This window comes from Fimicolochytrium jonesii (genome assembly GCF_025526975.1).
Source record: "Fimicolochytrium jonesii strain JEL569 chromosome Unknown EV422scaffold_8, whole genome shotgun sequence".
In the NCBI taxonomy this organism is placed as follows: Eukaryota; Fungi; Chytridiomycota; class Chytridiomycetes; order Spizellomycetales; family Powellomycetaceae; genus Fimicolochytrium; species Fimicolochytrium jonesii.
In genome coordinates, this window is record NW_026515675.1 from 417,009 (window position 1) to 436,602 (window position 19,594).

Here is a 19,594-nt window from a genome sequence, read left to right on the forward strand (position 1 = left end):
TGTCTGGACCAGTTCCCAGACATCCAGGCGTCAGCACTGCGCTTTCATGATGTTCTTAGAGCTCATGGCGGTCAGTAGTGCCCGTATGGAGCTGTGATTGGGTTGTAGTAGCTAGAATGGACTTTATTGGGCTTGTGGAAGCCTGCAGCACCTTCCGCGGGCTCCGCGGACTTGGCAGACGTCCATGAGGGCATCAGCAGGCTACACAGACTTGGCAAAACCTTACCAACCTTAACTGCGGCACTCAGAGACGCCTTGGGCGTTCTGAGGGGGTCTCAAAAGGTGCTTTGGACGCCCCAGCACATAGCTAAATCCCCAAGAAAGAAGCCCCAGATTTGTATAAAAGGAAGACCTGTTGCCCATCCCCTCTCTTCACTTTATCCTCTTCAATACACTACTTTCTATCGCACTACTCTAGCCACACTACTGTCTTCTACATCACAACACTGCCCTTTGGGCAGCTACATCCCTCAGTCATCGGCAACCCAGTCTTAGGGACCTCTCAGATACACCTATATCAGCTAAGGTTTCAATAGGTTATGAGCCCTGAGCTTTATCATCACTAAAACCGTCTTCGCCAATCCCATTCAAGACGTTCCCAACCCCCTACGGACGCTTCCTACGCCCTACACTCCACATATCCCTCCAAAATCACCAGTTTCCGACCGAAAAACGCGCCAAAGTGCTCAACTCGAAAAGATACGCACTACTTGACACCCAAAACGCGTCCAACAATACAGCGTCATCCAAAACGCGTCCACACACCCGAAACAGACAACTTTAGCTCGAACACACAATGGCTGGAGACTCAGAGACTTCGAAACTTATGGTGGATAAGTTCACAGGGAGAACTACCATCTATGGAAGTTTAGGATGATGATGATGTTGAAGGCAAAGGGACTTTGGGTGGCAATGGAAGTTGGGAAGAAGGAGAAGGAAGGAGCTACGGCTACAGCAAGCTCGTCGCAGGGAAAGGGGGCTGACGGGGAGGAGGAGGAGTCGATGGAGAGGAAAGACAAGAGGGCTTTGGCATACATCTGCCTCAGTCTGAACGACACGCAGCTTATGCATGTGCATACAGCTCAGACGGCTTGGGAAGCCTGGTCTAAGCTAGCTGAGGTGCACAAACAAAAGGGGCTCGCCAGCAAGCTCTTCTACGTCGAAAGTTCCTTACCATCACTATGAACGAGTCTGACTCGATCACAAACCACATCAACAAAGTCAGACAGCTCGCACAACAGCTGGAGGCTAGCGGCGCACCAGTACCCGAAGACGATATCATGACGACCTTGATATACAGGTTACCAAACAGCTACAAACAAGTCATCACAAGCCTCGAAAGCAGGGCAGACGACTTAGACATGGAGTTCTTGACGGCCAGACTTCTGAATGAAGAAGCTAAGCGCAAGGAGAACTCAAAACCAGTCAGATCGACTGGAAACGCCTTCGTTGGGGACGGGGGACACCAGCAGGAGGCTGGGGGTTCAGCCAGGTTCGCCAGGAAGACGGGAAAGTGCCATCACTGTGGCATTGAAGGGCATTGGAAGAACGAGTGCAAGAAGCTCAAACAAGAGCTAGCTCAAGCCAACAATGCACATCAAGCCGAACCACACCAGGCCAGCCAGGGAACTGGGTTCCTCTTCATGGCAACTATGAAACGCACTGAAATCAGCCCAGAGTACTGGAGTATCGATTCAGGAGCCTCCTCACACATGACACACGTCAGGGAATGCTCCTGGACTACAAGACGCTGGAAACCGAGATCCAGGTCCAGCCAGCTGACAACCGGTCAGTCCTAGCCATCGGAACAGGCTCCATCTTGATCAGAACACACGGGGAGCACGCTGGCACCCTTCGAAACGTCCGGTTCATTCCCAAACTGGCAAAGAACCTCATCTCATTAGCGCAGCTGACTGAGAATGGAGCACAAGTTGAGTTCTCGAGCGCAGAGTGCACAATCAAGACCAGGGACGGTGCTCTCACCTTCAGAGCTCTCAAGGAGAACGGTCTGTACACCATGACAGCCCAGACTATCCCTGAACACGCCTACTCAGCAGGAGCACTTCGTAGCACACCCTTTCATATCTGGCATCAGAGACTCGGTCATCTGAATGCCCAAGACGTCCAGAAGCTCACCAACGGCTACCAACGTGACATCAGAGTCACCGGACACCCTGATGTATCTGCGAAGTCTGCACACTCTTCGAGCAGTCCAGAGCTCCCTTCCCGAAGAAACAAGCTACCCGAGCCACAGAAGTGCTGACACTCGTCCACACTGACTGACCTCTGTGGCGTCATGAGGACGTCTACCTCTGGGGGAATCCCCTATTTCGCATCATGGTTTGCGGACAAGTCCAGAATTGTCTGGATCAAGCTCCTAAGCAAGAAAAGCAATACCTTTGACACCTGGGAAGAGTACAAAGCTCTTATGGAGAAGCAGACTGGGAAATCGATCAAAGCCTTCAGATCTGACAAAGGAGGAGAAAACAAGCCTACCCAATTCGCTCTTGCTCTCAGAAGGGCTGGAATTCAGCACCAGCGCGCTGCTACCAACACCCCACAGCAGAACGGGGTAGCGGAGCGTATGAACAGTACTCTAGTCAAAATGGCACGCTTGTGATGTGGACTACCTTCCACACGGGTTGTTTAGCTGATGGTTGTATACAATAGCTACGTTGCCGTAAAGTATTGTAGATGGACTGGGTGTTTACCGGTGCTGCTATTCAATATTGAGTAACAGAGTTACTTGTTGTGAACAGGAACGCGTGGCAAGCACTGTTAAAAGTACCCATGAGGCTGAAGTCCACTGGAGAACACGCTCTCTGCGGGGCAATAATCAAATTATTGCCTCGGACGCGTCAGATACAGTGTATGTGCCGTGCTAATACACTGTATGTGCCTCGTTCTCCGACGAGACCGCATAACCCACATTACAACGCTGCCTACTTACTCAGGCCGGTTTCGGACACAAATACTGGGGCAAAGCTCTACTTGCTGCCCTTCATATCCTAAATTGCTGTCCTATGGTCGCCCTTGACAACTTCAAGACTCCGTATGAAGTTTTCTTCGTTTGCAAGCCCATTCTGAATCATCTCAGAGTGTTTGGATGCATAGCATATGCTATGGTTCTCAAGAAAAACCAAGGAAAGGTTCACAACAAAGCCAAGAAGTGTCTCTTTTTTCATGTACAGCTCCTTCAGCAAAGCCTGGAGGCTTCAATCACATGAACCCGAGAACCAAGGCGCCATTATCGAATCCAGAGACGAGTTCTACAACAGTCTGGAGGACGATGACATGCATGAGGACATGTCAGCTCGCTCCCACGACAGCTTAGCGAGCTGAATTCGACCTGGAATCTGACAACACTGCTTCCCGCACATCAAAGCCTACAGACAACATCGAATCATGCTTGCACACCGCAGAGGGGGATTCTGAGCTTCCTGATGCATCTCCCCACCCACAACCTGACACTGATCAATGGGCAGAGGCCTCAGAGGCCCTAGATGACCAGGAAAACATTGAAGAAATCAACTTGGTGCAGGGTAGCACTCAGAGACGTCTTGGGCAACTTGAGGGGGTCTCAGAAGGTGCTTTGGATGCCCCAGCACATAGCTAGATCCACAGGAAAGAAGCTCCAGAATCCTATAAAAGGCAGACATGTTGCCCATCCCCTCCCTTCACTTTACCCTCTGCAATACACATCTTTCTCTTGCACAACTCTAGCTACAGTACTCTCTACTACATCACAACACTGTCCTTTGGGTAGCCACATCATCTATTCCTTGGCAACCGGTCTTAGTGACCTCTCAGATACACCTATATCTGCTAAGGTTTCAATAGGCTATGAGCCCTGAGCTTTATCATCACTAAAACCGGCTTCACCAACCTTATGCAAGATGCCTGAAACCCGCTACCGTTGCAACTTACGCTCCATCATCGATATATCCTCCCGAAATCACCAAGTTTCGACCAAAAATGCGCCAAAGTGCTCCACTTGATAAGATACGCACTACTTGACACCCAAAATGCATCCAACGATACAACCTCATCAGAAACACGTCCCCACACTTGAAACAGATGAATCCAGCTTGAAGGCACACATACACGATGGCTTGAGACTCAGAGACTTCGAAACTTACGGTGGACAAGTTCACGAGGGAGAACTATCATCTATGGAAGTTTAGGATGATGATGATGTTGAAGGCCAAGGGACTTTGGGTGGCGGTGGAGGCTGGAAAGAAGGAGACGGAAGGAAATACAGCTACAGCAATCACGTCGAAGGGAAAGGGGGCTGCAGGGGTGGAGGAGGAGTCGACGGAGAGGAAGGTCGAACGGGCTTTGGCAAACATCTGCCTCACTCTGAATGATACACGGCTTATGCACGCACGGGGAAGCCTGGTCTAAGCTAGCTGAGGTGCACAAATGAAAGGGGCCTGCCAGCAAGCCCTTCCTACGTCGAATGTTCCTTTACATCACCATGGACGAATCAGAGTTGATCACAAACCATATCAACAAAGTCAGACAGCTTGCACAACAGCTGGAGGCTATTGGTGCACCAGTACCCAAAGATGATATCATGACTACCTTGATATATAGCTTACCAAACAGCCATGAGCAATTCATCCCGAGCCTGGAAAGCAGGGCGGATGACTTAGACATGGAGCTCTTGATGGCCAGGCTTGTCAACGAGGAAGCTAGGCGCAAGGATTACTCGAACCCAGTAAGATTGATTGGAAACGCCTTCGTTGGGGATGGAGGGCAGGAGCAGGAGGCTGGGGGCTCAGCTCGGTTCGCCAGGAAGAAGGGAAAGCACCCTCAGGGCGACTGGGGCCTTGAAGGGCATTGGAAGAACGAGTGCAAGAAGCTCAAACGAGAGCTAGTTCAAGCCAACAATGCGAGTCAAGTCAAGTCACAACAGACTGGCCAGGGAATGGCAGCTGCTAAACGGACCGAAACCAGCCCAGAGTGCTGGATTATCGATCAGGAGTCTCACCTCACATGATGCATGTCGAGGAATGGCTGCACAACTACAATACGCTGGACACCAAGATCCAGGTCCAGCTAGCTGACAACTGGTCCGTTCTAGCTATCGGAACAGGCTCCATTACGATCAGAACACATGGGGAGCACACTGGCACCTTTTGAAACGTCTGGTTGGTTCCCAAACTCGAGAAAAACCTCATCTCGGTAGCCCAGCTGATTGACAATGGAGCACAAGTTGAGTTCTCAAGTGCAGAGTGCCCAATCAAGACTATCTCGCCTTCAGAGCTATCAAAGAGAACGGTCTCTACGCCATGAAGGCACAAGCTATCCCTGAACACGCCTACTCGGCAGGAGCACTTGGCAGCACGCCTTTTCATATCTGGCATCAGAGACTTGGTCATCTGAATGCCCAAGATCTCCAGAAGCTCACCAACTGCTACCAACGGAACTCAGAGCCACCGGACACCCTGATGGTCACATCTGCGGAGTCTGCACGCTCTCCAAGCAGTCCAGAGCTCCCTCCCCAAAGAAACAAGCTACCCAAGCCACAGAAGTCCTGGCACTCGTCCACACTGACCTATGTGGCCCCATGAGGACGTCTAGCTTTGGGGGATGTACCTACTTCGCATCATGGATTAATGACAAGTCCAGAATCATCTGGGTCAAGCTTCTAAGCAAGAAAAGCGATACCTTTGATGCCTGGGAGGAATACAAGGCTCTTATGGAGAAACGGACTGGGAAATCAGTCAAAGTCCTCAGATTGGACAAAGGAGGTGAATACGAATCCACCGGCACTCAGAAGAGCTGGAATCCAACACCAGCGCGCTGCTACCGACACCCCACAGCAGAATGGAGTAGGGGAGCATATGAATCGAACCCTAGTCGAAATGGCATGATGCCTACTCAGCCAGGCTGGTCTTGGACATGAATACTGGGGAGAAGCCCTGCTCGCAGCCATGCACATTCGAAATTGATACCCTACAGCTGCCCTAGACAACTTCAAGACGCCGTACAGAGCATTCTTCGGTCCCAAGCCCATCCTCCTTCATCAGATGATCATATGGATCAAGACATGTCAGCTCGCTCCTGTGACAGCTTAGCGAGCTTTGAATTCGACCCAGAACCTGACAACACTGCTGCACGCGCACCCAAGTCCACAGGCAACACTGAATCACGCTTGCACGCTGCAGAGGGGGATTCTGAGCTTCTGACGCTTCGCCCAACCCACAACCGGACACAAATCAATGGGCAGAGACCTCAGAGGATCTAGATGACCAGGAAGAACCTCAAGACGATGAATTGGTGCAGTACAGACGCATCACACGCTCTCAGAGCACTCGAATTCGACAAAGCAACCTGGCCTATGCTCTCGCAACCGAAGTACATGCACACAGAGCCCAACACATTCAAGCAGGCACTCAACTCCAATGATTCAACAAGGTGGAAGGAAGCTATGGACGCTGAATACGACTCCCTAGTCAAGAATGGGATTTGGGAGCTCTGCCCAGCACCCAGAGATCGCAACCTCATCGGCTGCAAGTGGGTGTACGAGATCAAGACAAATGCTGATGGCGGTATCGAACATTACAAGGCCAGACTTGTCGCCCAAGGCTTCTCACAAGAAGAGGGAGTTAACTACAATGAAACCTTCGCCCCAGTAGCCAAGTTCGACATCATTAGACTCCTGCTCTCATGGGGAGCAGCGCAAGACCTCAAAATGGACCAGATGGAGGTATCCACCACATTCCTGAATCCAACACTCAGTGAGCAAATCTATATGAAGCAGCCACCGGGCTACATCAAGCCAGGAGAAGAGCCTCTTGTGCTCAAGCTCAAGAAGGCCCTCTATGGTCTGAAACAAGCTCCAAGGGAATGGAACATCGAAATCCACAGCACACACACCTAGAAAGGCTTCACACGCCTTGATTCAGACCACCGCATCTACGTCAGGCTCTTTAAGGGATGGGTACTCATCCTGATCCTCTACGTCAATGATCTGATACTTGTGAGCAACAAGAGACTCAACCTCGACCACTCCAAGGCCAAGGTACTTCAGAAGGCATATGATATGCGTGACCTTGGTGCTCTACACTACTTCCTGGGCCTTCTAGCCACCAGAGACCAAGCCAAACGACTCTCGATGCCCAACCAGACTGGGTACATCGAAAAATGCCTCGAAACGTACGGCATGGTCGATTGCAAGCCGGTAGCCACACCCAGTGTTGTAGGAAGCCCTCTCACCAAATAAAAGATACCCCAGACGCCCGAAGAGACTGCAGAGACGCACGACAAACCCTATCGAGCCATTATAGGCTGTCTGATCTATGCGATCATCGGGACTGTAATGTCAGAGGAAACTTGGATGATAATGGGCCCTTCCGAGAGTGTATTGAAGTGAAGGAAAAAGGAAGAAGTCCTTCGCAGCGGCTGCTCGACTGACAGCTTTATATATGAGCTGCCGGTGGGGCTTGCGTGGTTTCGAGGAGGCTTAGAGCCTTATGTATTGTATCACCGTGAGCTTGGGTGGCCAGCCTGAGTCTCGGATCATGTAGAAGTAAAGAAGTATAATATGAAACACAAGTGAATATGAGATATCCCGACACCTCACTCAGATCCTGAGGAGGGTGCCAAAGAAAATAAGAGGTGAACTACGAGGGATATGTGAAGAAAAGGGCGAGCTCATGTTCATTTTATAGTGTTGACGCTCTGTGTGATGTGTTTGTTTGAAACAAAGGTGTCCCTAAGCTGACGTCATATGTGATATGTGTAGGGTTGGTTCTGGCATCGCCACGCGTGATATGATGAAGTTTACTTCGCTAATGACAGCGGTGTGATTGATATGCGGTTCTTGCGGCGTTGCGCATGTGATGTGATATGGAATGATCAGTTCTTGCATCGTCGCGTGGGTCTAATGCATTTACGCTGTTTGTTTCCATAGGACCACAGAGCGTGAGTGTGTTCTACGCCATTGTTTGTAGGCAGGCGTTTGACGAAGTGCAGATTCAGGGTCCCATGTCGGGTCAGGATAGCCGGTCCATTTGACTGGAAGATTTTGTACGGCGCGTCGCTCGTCGATAATATCTTCTACAACCCATTCCGGTTGTCCGCGTTCTTCGATTGATTCAGGAGGTTGTGGAACAGCACGTTGCGGGTATTCCTCTTTGCGATGTGGTCGTAAAATGTCGACGTGAAAGACAGGCCAAATGCCGCTGATCTTTGATGGTGATAAATCGAGTTCGTAGGTATCGGGATGCGTTCCGAGTGCGATAATTTTGAATGGTCCGATCCACGTAGCTGAGAATCGAAGTCCTTTTCGTTTGTCAACTTCTAGGTTGATACCTTGTTGATGTAAATCAACCAGGTCGCCGATCTTATAGGTGACTGGCGTTCGACCTTGGTCGTGTTGACGTGCGAATTGATCTTGGGATCTCTGTAGGTTTTCGCGTATGATACGGGCGATATCTTCCTGCCCTCTCTTTACGTAGAGTTCGATTTTGTTTCGATGCACAGCTCGCGTGAAAGTGACCAGGTTGACGGCGTACGAGGAGATGAGGAGATTCAAGGGGAGATCAGTATTTGTGCGCATATGACCAGCGTGATCAGTAGTAGGATAGAGACACCCCCCCCTCCCCCCTCCCCCCCCCACTATAAAAAGGATTCCACTGGCGTAGATTAGGAGGCATTTCACGGCTATAGACTGGACCCTGAGTTTGTACCATAAGAGCCCATTGACCCAACTGACTAGCGTACCTACGACTAGCAGTATGGGGTTGCCAATATACGGAGTACGCCGAAGCGTGTCTGCTTGTGTGGTGAGAATTGGGATTTAGTTGGTCTCTGCCTTTTACCTTGCACCCAGTCCGTCTACAATACCTTACAGCAAAGTAGCTATTGTATACGAACATCAGTTATACAACCCGTGTGGAAGGTAGTCCACATCACAGACAGACCATACGCCAATACGGGAGTTTCTTCCTATCTTTGCTTTACGAACTCGACTAGTTGAACAAGCACATCGCGACCGTTGCCACCGAATTGACCCGTACACACGAGGATCTTTGGCGATGAAGCGGACCTTCATGGGGTTCGGGTCTCTCTTGTTCTTGCATTTCCTTTCTGCACCCCTCTGTGTTTGAAACTGGCCCCCAAAGGGAGGAATTGCGGGCTGTGACCCCCGTCTCTACAGTGAGGTGAAAGATAAGGAGAGCCTGAGCCCAAGTTGAAATACGGCTACGGACTCACGGAGGTGTCAACCTTTGAACACCCACCCTTTCTTTTGACAGCAAACTTGACTGTTGCAAAATGCTGTCAACACGGCAAAGTCCATCTTGTTGAGGAGCCAAATCCTGCTGCCGGTGTCGCCCACCTGCCCAGAGAAGCAGGTGTGGACGAATAAGAGCCAAGGGAAAATACAAGATTGCCCCATACGGGCTGTCCTCAGTGGAAGCGCATCGAGAGAAGTTCCTTGCGTCCTGCTCCTATCACCCTCCGTTCTCCTTCGCAGCATGCCGCGGACTACTCATACCACCGCGTCCCTTCACGGGAGCTCATGAACACCGTCCTCAGACAGACGTGGTAAGAAAGATTTTCGACGCCGGGTGCGCCGTGCCCTTTGGGTTCACTTGCCCGCGAGAGGACAAACCGCTCATCACACGCGAGGCCGTGCGTGCCGGCGCTTGGGATATCCTGAGGGAACTGCTGTGGAGAGGCCTTGATGACGGCGACCTTTCCACCTGGCTGAACGATAAGGCGGTATCCCACTCGGACGAGGTTACCGTGTTGGTGGAGGAGATTTTGGAGAAACGGTATTACCACCTACGCGATTTCCCGGATCTTGCGTATTTGTTGGGCGATAGCACAAAGACGCTGAACATGATCAAAACGCGCCCATTCGACTAGGAGGATGCCATCCCGTCCGCAACGGTGAGAGGTCAATTGGATCTACTCGAATCTAGTGGAAAAATGCATCAACCCGGAGGGACAATGGCGGTGTGCAATGAAGTGGGCGGGAACGGCAGGAAGCTCTGAACGAAGTTGAACGAGCTACACCTTTAGGTTATGCGCTGCACATAAGGAATTTGGATTTAGCTCAACTCTGGGTCGATCATGGCTGAATTGACAGATGATCTCGTTGCGACTTATAAATCTTTGATCTTTCCGACGATTCGATGGCGGCTGAGCAGGCGTCCTTCTTGAAACCTTTCTTGAGGGGCCCCACGTCGGAAGGGTTCACCACCGCGCTCGAGCAGATTGCGTGGGCCGGTCACACGATGGTAGTGCGGTCCCTTTTTGAGCGTTTCGGCGATACCACTCCGAAAAAGGCGGTTGTGGTTACTCTGGAAGCCGCGGCTTCCGCTCGCCGCGAGGAGACTATATTGGTATTGCTCAAGAGAGTCGGCGAACGAATGCAGGACCGAGATCCCGCCGTTCTTTTGTGGGTATGGCTGGAATGCCCTAGAGATAATGCGGAGCATCATGGCAAGCTGAGTCACCAAGTATTGTCTCTGGCGAAACACTGGGTTCAGAGGGTTCAGACGTCAACGCGGCAGCATGGTCGTTGGCGGGCTTGCCATCTATGGTCGTTCAGTTGATTGGTGCATGGTCACATTCGCAGCCATAATACGCCGTACGCCACAGGAAGGGACGAATAAAAGCATATGGGCCGAAGCCTTGGAGCGCTGCTCTTTGACGGATTGTGCGATGACCGACCAAACCGCGATCATACGGGCATGCGATATGCTTTGCTCCGCGCTCGGCGCCGCTGAGCGCGATGATACTGCAGAATACGATAGTGTGGTTCACTGTCTCCGGGGTCTGTTCGCGAGCTGCAAGGAAGGCGACAATTCCCGATGGTTTCTTTCTGACATACTTCCGGAGGAGACCGTCAGGCAGGCTTGATCTCCTTCGGATATTACTCCGTGGAGTTGTCGAGACCAACGATCAAAGCGACCCACGTGATAGCTGGGACACCACCGTGAGTGATCCCTGGGGAGAGAGACCCATCCGAAGGGGAGAGGATGGCGGCCGGCGAAAGAGGTGCGCAGCAGCTCTTACTAGCCATCAAGGCAAAGAACGTGCGTTCCGTGCGCTTCCTCGTTCCGACGGCGTTTCGCCGACAGTCCCGGCGACAACATTTCTGAGTAGAGGCAAGGGTGCAGAAGCGCCAGACTGACCATGATGTCATCTCATCCGTGGGAAGCCGCGTTTCTGTCAGCGATGAAGGACCCGGATGAAATCTTAACCGCCCTATTGGACTGGGATGGATTTCGCGACAAGTCCGACGGCGGGGATATTGTACCCCAATGGAACGATCGAGCCGAGAACTTTTTTGCTGAATGCCTTGAACAAGCCGCACGAGAAAATAGTCTTCCGGTTGTTCGAATGTTGCGAATAGGAACACCTGTTCCGGACCATACGCTCTATAGCTTGCTGGCGAAGTGCGAGCCAGTAACGCTGGAGGTTCTGTTGGACGAAGAATCACGAACACATTCGGACACCGACGAGGGCCACACCATGCCCGCGAATGCTACATATGGGAAGGACGCAGCAGCAGTCGCAGCAAGTAGGGTGTTACCCTCTCAAGGCCGCTGTTGACCCCGCCGTTCCTACCCCAGTGATTAAAAGGCCGCGATGGTGCCACCGGCACGAGACGTTGAATAATTCTGAATACGCTTTCTGTGAGTTCTGCCATGCCACGTGTAGGGCCTGTCTTTTCGATATGCTCGGGCGATGATGGGTTGCGGTGCGGCCATTATCGCACTGAGCTGAGCAATACGTGTTCCATCGATCCCCCATACGACCGCATTCTTTTGCCCTTCTCGTGGCTTGGGGTGGCTACATCAATGCCCGACAATGATCGAAGATCGAAGATCACTGCCGCTGTCGCAGCATTGCAGGAATATATAGCAGAAAATGGCCGAGAAGTATCTGGTGGATGGGTTTGAAGATCTGTCGGATTCGCTGCGTGTACAGCCTTTCGTGTGACTGCCCAGTCGAGGCCGTAATGAGCCGCGACAGCAGGAACAACCCGCATGGGCGAGGACATAAATTCAAACGTATGCCGTTATAAATCTAAAATAGGAAAACCAATGGATTGCATGAGATGTTCCGCTTGCATGAGATACCATGCTTTCTCATTCATGAGTTCCAAACATCAGGCCTCTGTGCGAGAGACGGCTCACACAGCAGTTCTGATCAAGGGACCACTCGCGCCCTTGTACGAGAACGGAAGGGAATAAGAAGGTGCACGGCTTGGTGAGTAACGCAATCATCAAGTACAGGTCTGATAAAGTATGCACCAACTCGAATTTTGCTCAAATCCTACACAGACGGGATGTACAAACCTTGGCCGCAGACCCTGACACCCAAAAACCCACTTGACACTACAACCAAGACGCCGCTGCCAAGTTGAATATGGTCAAAATTGTGATAAGCACGATCAACGGACTACCCAGGCCCGCTGCCTTGTCCCGAACAGTACATAATCAAGCCTAAGGTCAAGCAGGAGCGGTCAAGAAAAGTTACTTCCCGGGACGTTGTCACGCTCCCTTCGGGCATGGGCTTCAGAGTTACGGCTATATATAAGCGTATAGGACACGTAGTATACACTTAGGAGGTTTAGGAGGTGTTCAATCGGCAGCTTCTGCCGAGTTCATCACAGAATCTTCGAAGATGGTGGATATGGTGTGTCGTCAGCTTCCTGTGAAGGCTCGACTACGTAAACGGCAAATGCCCATGGGATCAGGGGTCTTAACTTCGCCAACATAACGGACGCGTCAAAGTTGCGTAAGCAAAACGCGTTCCCGAAATTTGCAGCGAGACCCTCGTTTTACGCTCGCTGTGGGCCACTTCGCAAGCCTGGCTTCCATTCCCCCTTCGCCCAGCAAACCGCCACGCCGTAAGCTACAGAAGCGAGAACACGGACAAACTTACATATGCACTCGGCCATCAGTAACTGCGAACCCTTGTTGTGAACTTCCTCGTCCTTCCATGTCTAATCAATGGGCTGCGCTCCGTTGTGATCAAAACGTCTTCTTGCCCCAAGCTGAACTATAAGGCTTTCTCGCATTCCTACTGTACTTGAGAAGAAAAGTTCTCCAAAAGCCGTGCTTTCTCCGTCGCGGCCTCTGATTGCAATCCAACACGTTCACGTTTTTGCCGATTTTTCTGTGTGCTGGCACCATTCTACCGACGAACCTCATAGGTAACAAGCTGTCAAGACCATAATTTCTCAGATCACTCCTAGCCATGGCCATGTTGGCTCCAGATCCAGCGTTGTCCGCGGCCGAAGCGCTGGTCAGTTTCCATTCAGCCCCGTTCATCGCATCCTCGCCACACCCGGTGGGCGAGCAGATTGGCCTCGCAACGGCCACTGCAGCTCAGCAACCTGGCCCTCGTGAAGACATGAAGCCAGTGACCGACAAGCACATCAATTGGGCCGCAACTCAGGCACTCCTCGCACGAGGCACTGCCGCTGCCTTCAGCCCACCTATCACGAGCAGACAGCGGGCGTTACTGAACGAGCGCATCATGAATTGGCAGGCATCGCTCCCACCCCCTGAAGCCATGCAAGCGATGGCCAAATCATTCCGTGAAGAAGAGGAAGCAATGCGCCTTGGCCTTGGCCTTGCGCCTGTTGACGCTCTCACCGAAGATATGGCTGGAAGGTTTACGAACTTGAGGAGCGACTTGATGGCTGTCGATGGCTCCACGGACTTGGACATGTACCTCTTATCGACTTACGACATCCATGCGCCATCATACAAAGAACCCGAAGAGCGTGCGCAGAAGGTTCGCAACGTCAGGGCTCGCAAGTATGGAGCTGCAGGCGGCTCGTCTGGACAAGCTGGACCATCGGCTCGAAAGAAAGTCGGACAGTCTATCAAACTCAAGCCTCTGAATGAGGTCAACTTGAAGAGAACCATCAAGCAGCAGAGAGAACATAATGTGGAGAGAGTGCCATTGCCGTCCATTCGAGCAATCCTGGCAGGAAAGTCACAAGGTCCCTCAACATCTGCATTCGAAAGTGCACAAGCAGGGGCCGCGCCAGCAGCAGGACCCAGTAGTACCCGCGCTGTCTCGCCAACGTCCGTTCAATCAGGCAGGCATGGCTCACGTTTCGACGCAGCTGCCGCCGCCCAGCCTTACCTCCCGCCTCCTTTGACCCATGGAAAGATCATTTCGGACGCTCCTAATGGTCGCATGCACCTACCGCGCGGACATCCTGGTCGCCTGGCGAACCCTCAACGACATGAACAGGATAATCTGGGCCAAGTATCCTCGACCAATGCAAAAACTCCCATGGCATATGACAACGATGATGATGATCTCATGGTGGTGTCAGCCTACACGCCGCCAACGGTTCAAGGCGCACGAAGCTCTCAACGACGTGGCAGTAACGGTGACTTTGAGTCTTCGCCACCTTCCAAGCGGATTGCCTTGCGCCACGGTCCTTCAACTGGCACCAGCCCACCTGATGTTGCACTTCCAGTCGATGACATCCTCCATAGGCAACAAAGTCACATTCATGAGCTACATCAACAGAACTTCTGGCTGCAACAGCAACTACTTGCTCAGACCCATGCGGCGGCAGCAGCAGCGGTCGTCATGTCGGGCGGAGTGCGTGTGCGCTCACCACATATGGACAGCCAATCTTGCTTGCCGATGATTCCGCACCCTCCGCCACGTATACCCTCCGTCTCAACCTCACCAGCATCAGCTCGACGCATGTCGTACAAAGGAAATGCCTACCTTCACAGGGACTATCACCATGCATATCCTCAGCACGTCCCATCATCTGCACATTTACATCGCCATAGGCAAATGCTGGCCAACCAGACCGCTGGGTTATCGACGTTGCACCGCAAAAAGCCGTACTCGGTCGCGTTAGACGGGGCTGCCGCTCAACAGCATAAGCAGGCGACACTTCGAGCGATTAGCGCAACTGGGGGAAGTGTCGCGCCACGTAGTCGCCCGAAAGACAAGAATTTGCGACTCGACGAGACCAACATGGCGGGTGCCGAAATGGGTGAGCGACTGGACGAAGCTACAGCAACGAGCCCACCTTTAGCTTCCTTCAGCAGCGAGCAGGCCCCCTCGCAAGACACGGGCTTGAACCCACCCTCGGCTTATGACCTGCACACCTCTCCCAGCTCTCAGCGCCCACACTTACTGCCCTCTCCAGCTTCGTCATGCAAGCCCCTGTCACCAAATCACGAATCTCAAGCGCAGACACATATGACGGTCCCGATGGAAAGCACATCGACCCATAATGAAATAACGAGGGTTGAGTAGGGTGGAAAGCTGGCACCGGTCGAGGACAAGAATTGAGATACTTACGGCAGTGCGCACGCGGCGGGAACCGCGGCGACATCATGAAGGAGGGGGCTTTTCAATAGGCAGGAAATACGTAAGCCCAGGGTCCTTACGTTGCTGGGGAAGTTGTTCAAACAACAGATGCTTGTAACATAAATCGATGCTCTTCGAGCTACTCAATATACGTACAAGCCATGTCTTTTTTTGGAATTTGGACTGACATGTTTCCGGATGTGAGAGAAGCATCCCATCATCCCATCCCCATCCCATGCGTCCACGTGACCCTACTACAGTTTATTGTTTCCTTCCCTACATGTCGGAGTACGCTGGACCTTGTTCTTCTCTTTTTAGTCTTCATCCTGAATGGAGCTTGATAAACGTTGACAATAGATACATCATAGAGCTTTCTCTTACATGGTAGCATCCACCAAAGGCAACAACACCGACCAACGAGCAGACCACCTACGTACGAGCCCATCGTTGTCCCAGCGCTTTGAGTTGATCAGTCGACCACGTTCCCACGCTATTCCGTGAGAACTTAGCACATTTCATAAGTAAACCCGGCGACACACGGAAACCCATCCATCCATCCCGTCCCGCCAACAATCCATCCATCCGACGACGATCGAACCATCTCCGCACGACCAATCACCTTCCCTACTGTTCTCCGACGCTACAGAATGACCAAACTCGGCAAGACAAGGTCCCGCACCGTTGTGGTACGTGGTGAAGCCTCCGACGGGCGCCAATTCGAACGTGTAGAAGAGGACGTCGAACGCACGGAGAGGTCTGGCCTCGACGAGGAAACAGATCTCAGCCGTGCAAACCAGGCGCACGAGGAAGCTATCCCGGAAGAGGACCAGGAAGTCCAGCCGGAGGAAGTCGAGATCGAGGGCCCTCCCACCCCGCCGGATGATCAGGCAGACGACTCCGACGATAATGACCCGGAACTGCCCACCCGCGCCGAACTCGCCCAACTGTCCAAGCGCCTCTTTCAGCAGAACCAAGAAATCATGGCCTTGCTCCGACGTCAGACCACGGACGCCAAGATCGCCGCGCAGCCAGTGCTCCCGCCCCGCCCGTATCCGAACCGCACCCTGCGCATCGACCCCCAGACCCAGCTTCCTTCGCCGGTCACCCCTGAATCCTTTATCATCCCCGAAACCGCCGTAGCTAAGGATCTGCGCAAGAGTCTACACCGCTACGACGGCACACGCGACATCGCTAAATGCAACCAATTCCTCGCTGCGTTCGAACGTTACTTCCGCGCCGCTCCTCCAATGACCGACGTCGGCAAGATCGAGATGGCTGCGGGCCGTCTAGACGGCCTCGCCGCCACATGGTTCGATCAGGTCGGCTGTCGCGTAGTCGTCACTTGGCAAGATTTCGCAGCGGCGGTCCGAACTCGTTTTGTCCCCAGCGGTGCAACTGATCAGGCCCGCGACGCTCTCGAGACCCTGAAGCAGTTAACCTCAGTGGACGCTTACTACAAGGAATTCCAGAAGCTCCACCTGTCCTGCCCCCAGGTCAGTGACGCGGACGCCGCCAGATACTTTATCCGCGGCCTCAAGGACAAGATTGCAGAGCACATTCTCGCCCAATCAAATGTCAAGACACTTTCCGTGGATGAGGTCTACGACATCGCCGACCGTCTCGACCGCGCTAGCTACCGCGCCTTCTTGGCCAAGAAAGCAAAACAAGACCAGGATCCCCGGAACCAAGCCAACCCCTTCGCTTCAAGTGGCACGCCGACCTCCAACTGGCCAGCGAAGCGCGCCTTTCCCCCTGGTGCGGCTGTTGCCCAGGCCGAAACAAAGAAGAGCCGCTTCGCCAATTGGCCGGCCGCGAAACTAGAACGGTTGACCCCTGAAGAGCGCGCCCGCTGCCTCCGAGAAGGACTATGCCTAAGGTGCCGTCAACACGGGCACGTCGGATACCTCTGCCCCAACATGCCGCCGCGCCCAGTCGCTGTTCAGAACCTCGAAACCTCGGATGTCCAAGACCACCACACGACCGAGGGCGATATGATCCATCCCGACCGCCAGATCCCGACGGGTTTTTAAAGCGTCCCAGAGCGACGGCCACGCTCTCGGGACCTAACCTTGGTCGACCCCCTGATTCGATCCCTGTGGGAAGCGGCGAAGCAACCACACCTAAGAAACGACGCCGTGTTCATTTCTTCGCCGACACAACACAATTCCAAAAACCTACCACACTATCCACCGCAAATCGTACTCCCCTCAAACCCAGGAAGGACCCAGCTCCAGTACAACCGATCCTGCACACGAAACGTTCCGTAGACCCTGCAGCATTCCGACATGCGCCTCTCCAATCCGTGTCCCTCCCTGTCTCCGACAGTGACCTTGATACCCCAATGGTGCTGAACTTGGCAAAACCTCTTTCCGTACTCCACGGTGACCACGACCCTAGCCCCATCGTCCACGATGGTGACCCCAGACCTAAGAGCCCGTCTCCAACGGTGACCCAGATACTCAGCCCGTTGGCCGCAACGGTGACCCGCGATCCCAGACCCCCCCGGAAACCCCCCAAACCCAATTCGACACAGACCCCACACTCAAAACTGCCCACCGACGCCACCGACCCCTCCCCGTTGTCCATTGCGAAAGACCCAAGCACATCGCAAGCTCTAGTCCACGTCCAACGAAAGCTGAAGGCCATCGGCGGCACGCTTGACGCCCGACAGGAACAAGCCCTCCTAGCGGAGCTCTGCGTACACTCTCACCGATGTCAGCCCGGGCCTCTCGTGACCGACGCTAGGCTTACAGTCCAAGCCACCATCCACGGCCACCACGCTACAGTCCTTCTCGATACCGGATGTTCCACCTACGTGATAAGCGATCAGTTCGTCCAACGCCATCGCCTCCGCCGCCGTGAATCCCATATCCAACTCGAATACGCGGCACGGGACTCCCGGGGCTCCTCATCCTCATACACCGTCACAGATATCACTATCAACGACTACGCCGAAAAACTCCCCTGGATTGTGGCCAATATCCGATACGACGCCATCATCGGCCTTCCATGGTTCTTGGCCTTCAGCCCCGCCTTCATCACAACCGGACCTCGTGTCTCGCTCGCCATCACCGATCCCGACACAAATGCCCGCCACCTCTTGCCCACCGACGCCCTGAATGACCTACCGCGCCGGCGCAAACCCTTCACCAGACCCCGGCCCCCCTTAGTCGCCCCGCTCACGACCGACGGGCACGACTCCGGATACGAGTCCGACGAGGTTCCCCTTTCGCACCACCAGGCCCGCCGCATGCTCCGCAAGGGAGGAGTCGTAGTCGGCGCCATTACCGTGAAGCCCATCAAGGATCCCGACAAGACCGACTTCGTAAAGAATCTTGACACAGTCCCGCGACAAGTCAGGGACATTGTCGCCAGTCATGAGGAAGTCTTCCGCATCAATGACCACGTCGTCCCCAACATCGAACACTCCATCCCGACCCAACCCGGCGCCAAACCCGCTTTCTCGCGCCTTCACCACATGGCACCGGCGGAGTTGGAGGAACTACAGCGCCGCATCACTATCCTGCTGCAGCGGGGGTGGATCAAGCCCTCCTCATCCCCCTGGGGAGCGGCCGTTCTGTTCGTAGCCAAGAAAGACGGGGGCCTCAGATTCTGTGTCGACTACCGGGCGCTCAACCGTGTAACCGTGCCCGATCGGACCCCGATTCCCCACCTCTCCGAGCTTCGCGACCGACTCTCGGGCGCCACCAAATTCACCACCATTGACATACTGGACGCCTACCACAAAATCGCCTTGCATCCGGCTGACATGCACAAGACCGCTTTCCGAACAAGATTTGGACACTTTGAGTGGACCGTCCTGCCCATGGGCCTCACCTCCGCGCCCGCGACATGGACCCGTTGCATGAACTCCATGTTCGCGGATCTCATCGACAAGGGCTTGATCATCTACATGGATGACCTGTTGATCTACACCCACGACGACGAAGAACATCGCAGACTCCTCCGCATCGTCCTCTCAAGACTGGCCGCCAACGGGTTATCCGCAAAGCTCCCCAAATGCAAGTTCTTTCAGCCTTCCGCACTTTTCTGTGGATTCCTCGTTTCCAAGGAGGGCCTCGCTCTTGACCCCGCGAAAACTCAGGCAGTGCGCGACTGGCCCACTCCCATCGACCGCGCCGATCTGCGAGCATTTTTAGGCTTCACCAACTACTTGGCCGGCAACGTGCACAACTACGCAACCCGGGCCCTACCCCTGACCAACCTCCTCAGTAAGACCGTACCCTACGTGTGGACCGCCGAC

At 53.4% G+C, this 19,594-nt stretch overlaps 3 protein-coding genes across 3 annotated transcripts; 2 read left to right on the top strand and 1 right to left on the bottom strand.

Annotated features, from left to right (window-relative positions):
* Window positions 1–8,645: 8,645 nt before the first annotated feature.
* On the bottom strand, window positions 8,646–9,861 carry EV422DRAFT_416346 (uncharacterized protein). Its single transcript, XM_053067068.1, has 4 exons — window positions 9,803–9,861; window positions 9,252–9,720; window positions 8,862–9,161; window positions 8,646–8,784 (listed from the first exon to the last, which is right to left on the bottom strand). The coding sequence occupies exons 2-3, from the start codon at window positions 9,488–9,490 to the stop codon at window positions 8,888–8,890; spliced, it is 513 nt and encodes a 170-aa protein (XP_052926482.1). The 5' UTR covers window positions 9,491–9,720; window positions 9,803–9,861; the 3' UTR covers window positions 8,646–8,784; window positions 8,862–8,887.
* A 290-nt stretch (window positions 9,862–10,151) lies between these two features.
* EV422DRAFT_505582 (uncharacterized protein) lies at window positions 10,152–11,927 on the top strand (the record flags this gene model as incomplete). Its single annotated transcript, XM_053068499.1, has 6 exons — window positions 10,152–10,417; window positions 10,509–10,835; window positions 10,861–11,057; window positions 11,198–11,545; window positions 11,598–11,660; window positions 11,686–11,927. 6 exons carry the CDS (start codon window positions 10,152–10,154, stop codon window positions 11,925–11,927), a joined length of 1,443 nt encoding a protein of 480 aa, XP_052926483.1.
* A 1,094-nt stretch (window positions 11,928–13,021) lies between these two features.
* EV422DRAFT_525587 (uncharacterized protein) lies at window positions 13,022–15,587 on the top strand. The gene has a single exon (XM_053070060.1). It carries the CDS (start codon window positions 13,231–13,233, stop codon window positions 15,274–15,276), a length of 2,046 nt encoding a protein of 681 aa, XP_052926484.1. The 5' UTR covers window positions 13,022–13,230; the 3' UTR covers window positions 15,277–15,587.
* Window positions 15,588–19,594: the final 4,007 nt, after the last annotated feature.